Genomic DNA, 9653 nt, shown 5'->3' with positions numbered 1-9653 from the left:
TGACACCAGAACAGGTGTGACACAGCCACGCCTGTTTGCCTACTGTCACAGAAGCAGCTAGGAGGATTGTCCATCTTTGCTTATGAATTGCATTAATGCGCAAAAGTTGTGCCTGTGGGGCCTCATGTTGATAAAACCGTGTTTTTTCTTTCAACTTGATAGCCTATTATTATTAACAATGGCGTTTCAGGTTTCATGTTGCTTAAAACATACTTCCAGTAGCCTACGCTTCTACATTTTTCTTGGACCTGAGACTAAATGAACCATGTATGCCAGCTGTCAATGTTTAATATATGTTGGTATAATGCAATATTATTCTGTTGAGATTTTAAAGAGGGACTTTTTTGCAAGTCTGGGATATACTACTATAATTCAGACTTGTTACATGCATCTTTTAATAGCAAACATTTTGGTCCTGAGTTAATGAATTATTTGATGAAAGAACTAATTTATAACAAAGTGGAATGGCTGAAGATCAAATGCTTCTAAATCTATCATGTAAATGCGTTTGCAAAGCCTACAGATGTTTAAACTTAGGTAGTCCTAAATTTTACTGAATATAAGCTAAATTAATAATTATTTAATGCTCATATGTTATAATGATATTAATTGAAGAATATAATTTGTTGTTTTGGGGTAACTGGTCCTCAACCAAAACGGAAAATGAACCATCACCACATGAACACAAGCAGTTAGCTCCCCCTTGTGTTTGCTCATGAGAACTGCCATTCATGTCTACCAGAGCTGCACCCTCATTTCAAACGATGTAATTATCCAGGACAGGGAGAATATTTTTGAAATGTTCAACACATTTAATCTGTGCTATAAAGAAATCATATACATTTTACATCAAGGACTTAACTGAACTAAGAATGTTGTGCAATATGAATTTTGACCCTTACGTACATTCAATTTGTATCCATTTATACAATTTGAAAGCAAACTTGACACGAACTGTACATGAACTACATAAGCTATAGTACAACGTTGCAGTTACAGGAATAGTTATGTAATTCAATGGCGTTAAGTGTCAGCTGTAGACCTATAGGTTATTACAAACGTTTCGGAAGTCAAGTATGGGGGAGGGGTGTAAGGGGTAAGTGGATGTTGTGAAGGGGCAGTTGAAAGTCTCACTTTCATCTGTGTATTTACTTGTACCGCTAAACTGTAATTAAAAGTACATTGTGGTCCCTATGCAACTAAAATGTTGGTACTGTAGGTATTGCTATGTAGTAGATCTACACTTAACTTACAGCTTAGCCCAAATTGGTTTCAATTCGAATGTTTTACAAATACACCTGTTTTTATGCTTGCCAGACAAAACAATAAAACAAAATAAAAAAATCATGTTATGGAGGATCAGAGTGGGACGCAAACCATATTGAAATTGACAGTCATTTTGAATCCGATTTGCAAAGGATGCTTTGCTGGAGCGGCGATGTCAGACTACGGACTGGCTTTTGTCGTCGTCGTAACGTTGGTACTGTTCCCCGAGCAGCGGCTGTCGGCCATCCATCTTGGACCGGGAGCGCACGGCGCACGTGGTGATGGCGAAAATGATCGCCACGACGACCAGGGCCGCCACGATGCCAATGGTGATGACCTCGGTCAGAGTAAAGGGCTGAGCTGGAGACAAAAAAAATACGAAAATACTCAGCTTCTCCCACACAGGTGCTAGACAACCAACAATAACCTGCCTGAAATGTCAGGTAAAAATGTGAGTAGTGAAGAGAATCAAACCAGAGTGATGACAGAAGTGCTGGAAGAAAGAAATCATAAGTTTACGACCGGGAACTGTACTCACATGGCCATTCTGCCTCGTACGAGTACCCAAGGTTCTCGGGAGCGCTCACAAACATCTCAGCGTTCGTCACTGGCGGCCAGAAGGGCACCATGTTGTACCCTCGGTTGTGGCCGATGGGGGCATTCTCTGAGGGGTAGACTGCGGAATCTACGAGACACATCAGGAAGAGTCATCGTCTAACGAATGACTGAATCAACGCAATGGGACCGTACATCTGACAAAGCTTGCCAGAGATTGTCTCATGTTTTTGAAGACATCGACGTGTGACATCTATATTCAGAACGTGTCGTCTTTCCCCGAGAATGTTGAAGGATTTGGGAAGTAAAAGTGTATGTATGGGATAGCATAGGCGAAGAGCATACTGCGGATGGGTGCACAAACAGGAAGTGTCCATTACCCGGGCCGTGTCTCCTCAGCCACTCGTCAAAGATGGCATCCGTGAAGGTGTGCAGCAGGACAAAGATGGGGTCGTTGGGGGAGAGGTGGGTCTGTCCGCCCGTCCCGTTCAAGAACAGGTGGGCCAGGTTGTGTAGGCTCCTCACAGCGGGGTCGTAGTTGCCCTGGGGAGCACTATAGCCTGCGCGCACACCATAACAACAGTGTCCCTCCTGAGCTTTTTTTCATGTCAAATAAAAAATGCAGGAAGATTGTTGCGGCAGTGTGTGGAGGACAATGTCACAGTGTATGTTGTGTCTGCAGTGTGGAAATGTAATTTCAATAATTGAAAGTGTCTTAATAATACATAACGTAAGGGCGAGTCAGTGTGTGTGTGTGCGTTCTTGTACATTGAGATCCATGAGCACTCGCGTTTGTACACACAGCCCCTGGCTAGGCGCTCACCCTCGATGGTGTTGCGGAAGCTCTCGGAGGAGGTCGAGTAGTAGGGCGGCGTGTCGAAGGCGGTGACCTGCAGGCAGTCAGCCACGTCCTGGGGCTCGGGCAGGCGCTGCACCATGGGGCGGTTGACGTTCCCCGCAGGGTTCCTCCTGATCGGGGTGGTCTCAGTGTCTGCGGGTGGTTGGGAGGAAGGGGAGGGAGGAGGAGAACCATGTTAAACCTGATAATGTTAGTAATACTCATACTTTTTTGTGGAAACGAATCACATCAAACAATTCAAGTAATTTCAGCAATTACTAAGTAAATAATAATTGTGAAAATCCATTATTTTGTATTTTATTTACTGAGATTATATTACTTGTCTGACATTGTTTTGTCCTTGTCTTGCATTGTCTTGTCCTATGAATATCAGTGCCCAGTCTGACCTTGTGTTGTACTGTGCATCTGACAATAAAATACTTGGAACTTGATTACTTAAAGTTTTGAGTAATCAGGATTTTCAGTGTACTGTGCAACTATGCACCCCTTAAACTATAGGCCCACAGCAACTTCATTTACATGGAAGTCTTAGTTACAGAAGATACTGTACACTTAGAAGATAATAGTAGAGACTACCAAAGGTTGTCAGCCACAGACCTGGGTCAAACATCTGCACCATAAACGAAAAGGGGGGTTTATGAGGAGTTTTGGATGGATCTCACAGGACATCTGCATGCTTGGGAACAGCTCTGGTGCTTTTCGCGGTGCCTTCCAACCGTTACCGGCTGTCGTTGGCAGTGTCAGCCTTGGACAAACCCACCCCGCCCACCTCCCGGGACGTACTGTTGCAGATGGTGCCCAGAGAGTCGTAATCCTCCACGCTCTCGCAGATGACCCTCCACTGGGAGAAGAGGGAGTTGGTGCTCAGGGAGTTCATGTCAAAGCTGCTCCGGGCGCCCATGAGGTCGTCGGTGCAGATGTCACACGTGCTGCCGCCGATGGCAAAGTTCCAGTAGGGCAGAGCGAAGGAGGGATCCTGCAGCATGTCCTGCCATGCGGATAAGGGTTACAGAGGATCACTGGAGACATGGACATGAAGGTGTGACGCTGCCCTTCTACAGTATGCTCTAGTAGCGCCAAATCTGTGCACCCTGGAAGGAATTTGGATAAGATACGATAGCATGAGTGTAGACATTTGGAAGAGTCTCATTGGTGGTGGGGTTGGGGTGGAGAGAGTAGAGTAGTACTATTGATCCCTGGGGGGATACTGCCCTGTTACAGCCACATTAAAAAGGCATCCAACTAAATATACAAGTATATTGTAAATTTATAAGTAACCCAGATCTTACAAAAACTGCAATATATATTTGCGTAAATATAATTTTGGTTTATTAGGTTTAGGTTTTATATTGGATTATGAGAAATACATGAAAGTCCAATTGACTTGGTTTCCATTTTCATTTGCACTTTGCAAACTATAATGAGGATACCTCATTAAGTAAGATATGAGGAATGCAATAGCCTGTCTGTTGCTATTAAACAAACGAGTAATAAATAATTGAACAAATAACTTTAGCAAAAAGTCTCCTTCTGTTCCCTATTCAAAGGAAAATCTCAGATCAGGCCATAAAACGCTGAAGTTTATGTTCTAAATTTGTTTGATTATTAACAAGAGATTGCATAGTCGTGGACAATGAAGCATAACATCATAATACAAATACGTTGGAAGAATGACAAAACACCATTCTAAAATAGTAACTGATTGGCGGCCAGAACTCACCTGCATGTCCCTCTCAAGTTGGAGCAGGTGATACCTGTGCCATGTGACAAAACCGGGGCCTTCGTGCGAGAAATCAACCCCGCCGAAACTCGGCTGGTCGGCCCCCAAGAAGGTTTTGCTGACAGAGTAGTAGTGGGTCCACACAAAGTAATTGTAAATTGTGATGTTTTCAAATTGCATTGTGTTTCCATCTGGTCCAAATATTTCCTGGTATCGCCGTGTAGCGATGACCAGTTCGGGGTGCACCGTGCGCTTGGCCTGGTCGAGCGCATTCACGAATGCTCTCTTCTGATCTGAGCTGAGCTGCATCACGTTTCTCCGAACTACACAAGGATTACAGAGATATGATAAGATTACCGGGGGCATTCATGCGTTCGTCAGAAATGTGTTTTAATGAAGAAGAATTGCATTCTCATTGCTCAGAGCAGGTGGATTTTGGTGTCATCGTAGAACAAGTATTTGGTAGTCTGATTGCCTGATTACCGCGAAGGGAATTTATCAGTTAAGCCTAAAGTTACATTATAAAATGTTTAACAAATGTTAAATTATGTTTCCCCTTTGAGCCTGATCAATTTGTGTCTGTCTCCAGTCAGTCTACCAGAGCATGCCCATTTCTGAAAGCTAAACAATGGTTTTGCTACCATATTTTTAACCAACAACTTTAAACGGCTTTCTGGGATTTTACTTTTGTGTTCCAACTGCGACAGTTCAACTGACACTTACCAACCGCGACCGGCTGATCACAGTTTATCCCTGTCCACCCGTGTCTGCAACGGCCGCAATTATAACCGGTGAAGTTTCCATTGCACTGACAAGTGCCGTTGAAGAAACGAACGGGCCAAAGTTCTCGGTCATCCCGTCCATCATGGGGATACTGGGGGCCGTGAGGCCGTGAATCTGCAGAAACAGATATGCACTGTCCGCGTCCTGTGCTGGACCCGCAAGCATCGTTCGGGAGTCCCAAGGGGGATGGACAGCACTGACCACTTCTTAGTCCTTCTGGAGTGACACATTCCCTTGGAAACTGTGCGCGTACAAATATTGCGCCAAGGAGCACCAGAAATCCGTACTTCCACATGATCACCAAATGTCCCCCAAAATACGTACAAACGTACTTTTTTTTTAAAATGGAAAAACCTTTTCTTCGTATTTTATGCTCTCACTCTTCAGTGATAAAATCGAAACCACATCACTCCTAATTAATGTTCTGGTGCAAATAAGGGAATAACCCGGTCTTATTACATGCAGTCAATACTGTTTTGTAATTGCACTCATAGCCAAATGAGTATCTGGCCTTAAATACCGGATTAGCGCATGACTGCACGGATTTCTGGTCCCCGCGTGATCACATCACATTTCCTAAGAAGGTTGCATGTTTATCCATTCATGCGCAGTTTCCTCTTGTGAGGGTAGTTCTTAGTAACAATAGAGGATTTTATTCACACAAAAACGCCCTCACTTTTGAAACAATTGTTGGGGGTTATTGGCCAAACAACCAAAACGAATTCCCCTATGGTTTAAAGGAAGATAGGAAACTGAACAGTATATTAACATGAACCAAATAATGCCAATACTAATAGAATTATAGTTATTTGACTCTATGGGTTAAATCAGAGCAAGAATGGTCAAAGCAAGGTTAAATAAAATAAACATAGCAAATGATTGAAATCAATTACAAGGAAAACGTGTTACAAAATGAAAGTTAACTCTTTACACTACCATGATTATTGTAAACCAGAGATAGAAAGCGAGAGGTGAGGCAGGAGAATTGGGAGTACAAGGACAAGCCAGAGATGAGAAGGTCTCAGGAGATCAAGAATCCACAGAACAATAGATCACAATTCCCTTTTTACACAAAAAACACCCAATCAGACCACTTCTTGACCCTTACATATGACTAACAATGCACAGTAAGTTACACAGGTGTGAGAGCCATCAAGTAGAGACCCTGTCCAGCAACTCCATATTTTTGCATATGAGAGGTGGGGGCAGGATGACACCCAGCCTTACACAATATTTATAGTGGGCCTATGGCATTCATGACAGGTTTGCTGTTTCCTGCCGTTGCATGCAATGCTACAATAGAATCAAATTATGTACCGTGAACAAATGAGTTAAGTGATGTGGGTTTAATGTTGACAAGATATCCAAAACATTTAGTTATCAATTACATGGTCAATTTTCTCTCAATGACATAGTCGTTTTGTCAGGTCTGAGGTAAAAGCATGCAAATCAGTTTTCTAATCTAGCCTGACTAATTGTTTTAATGGAACTGGAACAAACATACCATTTCAATGTTGTCAATATTCAACATTTGCAGGGAAACAAGTATATGTTTTACTAACTTTCACATGATTTGTGCTCAAATATGGTGGCAACTGAAGACCAATGTAGCCAACACAAGGTCACACTCCTGCATCGTTCACCAGGCTGGCTGATTAACATAACATCCACCAGTCCTGCAGCACAGCTCAACGTTCCAGTACGACGTCCCAAGTCTCACACAATACTTTCACTCAAGTCATTTGACCACTCACACATCCCCCCCCCCTCATCACCACCACCCCTCCCCTTTCCAACTCTCTCCTCCACTCAGTCCCTTCCCCTCTCCTTCTACGTCTCATGTGAGCTACGAAGCCTCTGGGTTCGGGTGATGCCAACAGCACGTGAGATATGTATCCCAGACCGCGGCAGAGACTCCCAGTCTACCTCATGGGGCTCCACATTCATATTTCCCAACATGATCTCACAAAGAGTTACATCAGATGACTACCTTCAGTAACGCCATCAAGTTAGGTTGTTGTAATTTGTAAATGTTCATGGGAAACTTTCAACAAAAGATTTAAGTAATCCACATGGACTGAAACCTAATATGTGACGCGGTTAGTTTTAATTTAATCGTCTCCAAGAGCCCAGTCGCAATTGTATAATTCCACTAGTACATTGGACCTTGGTGAAGGGTTATACTGAGGGCATCTCGTGATGCAAACAATAGTTGTTTGGTTGCATTAATTAGCAGTCATTATTTCCCAACAACTCGTACATGCAAAATATCCGAAATCCTCCAGGTGATAAACTCAAACCAATTAGCGAAAACGGCCATTTTCCTCAGCTCTACAGTGATAGTGATGGCTGGGCATAAACATCTGATGAGCTCCGGGAAAAAGTTCAATGGCAGGTTTTTACTTTGAATTACCATATGCCTGTTTCCACATCAAACGGCAAGGATCGCTTTCAAGAAGAATTGGTAGGAAGCTGACATTCCTAAAAAATGCTAAACAGGCCGCAGAGGTACACAGTGTCACTTAAGAGAGTGTCCCTCATGGTTAGTGCCAAACCTAAAAAGACATGTGGGCGAGAAAACGAACAGGTATTTTTGTCCCAAATTTACATTCATTGATCTCTGGAGTGCTTTGGTGCTTCACTTCACAGGATCCTTGAAATGGATGATTGCTCTACTGGAAAAGGATGTAAACGCTTATTTCAGTAATAGGCATTTGCATACACATAGGAAGTGTACTTATATCTGATATCTAATTTCAGTTGTGAGTAACTGATAAAAATGCTGAAAAACAAATACATCCATTGTACATTGTCTGAAGTTAGCCTTTCCTCAATTGAGTGAAGATTAATCTATAGTCCAAAATAGAAGTATGGGAGATACAAATTATATAAAAATGATGTTGTATTTTCCAATTGTGAGTGATTTAGGGGTCAATCAGCGGTCAGAGCAAAAACGATAAAAAAGACAGAAACCTTTTTTTTATACCCTTGATGCTACTGGCTTGACGGGGAGTTTTTACACAAGTCACATGTGCTTCGTGTTGTAGGTCAAAACACCAGTCTGGGTAGTTTCCTAATTGTGTTTGAGGATTACGCTAATCTAATCCCACCTTCATACAACATATATAAATACTACTACATTCCACAGATTTCAAAAATCCCACGTTCTTCTAAGAAAATGGTCAACTCATTATAGTCTTGTTAAGACTATCGATATTCATTACTTATCCCGAAGGAAATGTAATGTTCCTCAACATCTGCAATACAATATGTATGATGCAAAATATCTCTGAGACAACATTACTTATTTAGCAGTATATTTGGTGGCTGTCAATGTTAAACTCAATTTAAGTGATGAAGCATTGTTGAGATTTTCCATTTTAAGAGTCTTTGAATAATTAAAAAGCTACTGACCTGAAAGTATTCCTGGTAAGGTCACATGTAAATATGTTGTGAACCTTGGATACAAGATCTAAGCCCTAGATAAGGGCAGATACGGTATTTTGTGACTTTATGTCCGTCTTTAATGATATTGAGTCAGCACTCGTGGTACTGCATTTTTTTCAGACGAATGAAGCAATTGAACTGAATAAATGAAGCAAAATAGCATAAAGCTATTGAGCAGATCCTATTGTGGTGGTTGAATTGTTAACTAAATGTCACAATTACAGCATTGTATTATACTGTAAGAATAGTGGTAGTATATTGTTCACAATAGATCAGCAACCAATCTAAATATTTTTCAGTAACATCTCAAGTCCGATTTAAGTCTCATAAACGGTTTCCTGTTTATAATTGCATTTCATTAATAGACTCATCTTTTGAAACTTTTCAGAAGTTTGTCTATGGACAAAAGGAGGAATATGCAGGGTAACGCTCAACACATTTACCAGTTAGGCTACCAGTTAGGTGGACAGTACAGAGAGCATTAAGTACATTTAAGACATTTTCATACAAGGAAAAAAAGAAAACAGGCCTATCAAATATATGCACATGGACAAGTACCACTATTCTGTCGACATATGTGTGCAAAGTAAAGAAAACCTTTGCACTGTCTTGAATCATGTGAGAAGATGTGACTGGAGCTTAACGTTAATCCTCGCCTTTGGTCAAAAAGGCACAGTGGGAGTCATTAATGCTGAACTCTGAGCCATTCATATGACTACCTCTGCTCTAGGATGCCTGCTACCCCCTCTTCCCCCTCCCCACCTGCCCCCTCCTTTCCCCCCTCTTCACCTCTGCTCCATATCCCAGTCATGTGATGCCAAGAAAATCTTTTGTGCATCTGCTGCTCGTTTTGATATATTCTCCCGCAAAGTAGCAGTTACTTACAAATATGCAGTTTTGTACATGTCTTTGGATAAAAGTGTCTGCTAAATGAATGACGCTGATCAGATGAGATACAGATTTTCCTATTGCAGTTCATCCAACTGCAATAGGATTGCGTCACATGCCACGCAAAGCCTCCTA

At 41.9% G+C, this 9653-nt stretch overlaps 1 protein-coding gene across 1 annotated transcript; it reads right to left on the bottom strand.

Moving 5' to 3' along the window:
* Positions 1–791: 791 nt before the first annotated feature.
* Positions 792–5689, bottom strand: LOC124487042 (5,6-dihydroxyindole-2-carboxylic acid oxidase-like). Its single transcript, XM_047049050.1, has 7 exons — positions 5124–5689; positions 4401–4723; positions 3464–3668; positions 2645–2812; positions 2202–2381; positions 1805–1951; positions 792–1626 (listed from the first exon to the last, which is right to left on the bottom strand). The coding sequence occupies exons 1-7, from the start codon at positions 5476–5478 to the stop codon at positions 1442–1444; spliced, it is 1563 nt and encodes a 520-aa protein (XP_046905006.1). The 5' UTR covers positions 5479–5689; the 3' UTR covers positions 792–1441.
* Between the last annotated feature and the right edge of the window lie 3964 nt (positions 5690–9653).

Source organism: Hypomesus transpacificus, chromosome 25 (genome assembly GCF_021917145.1).
Source record: "Hypomesus transpacificus isolate Combined female chromosome 25, fHypTra1, whole genome shotgun sequence".
Taxonomy (NCBI): domain Eukaryota; kingdom Metazoa; phylum Chordata; class Actinopteri; order Osmeriformes; family Osmeridae; genus Hypomesus; species Hypomesus transpacificus.
Note: the sequence above shows the minus strand (reverse complement) of the source record. Positions and strands in the feature narration are given on the sequence as shown.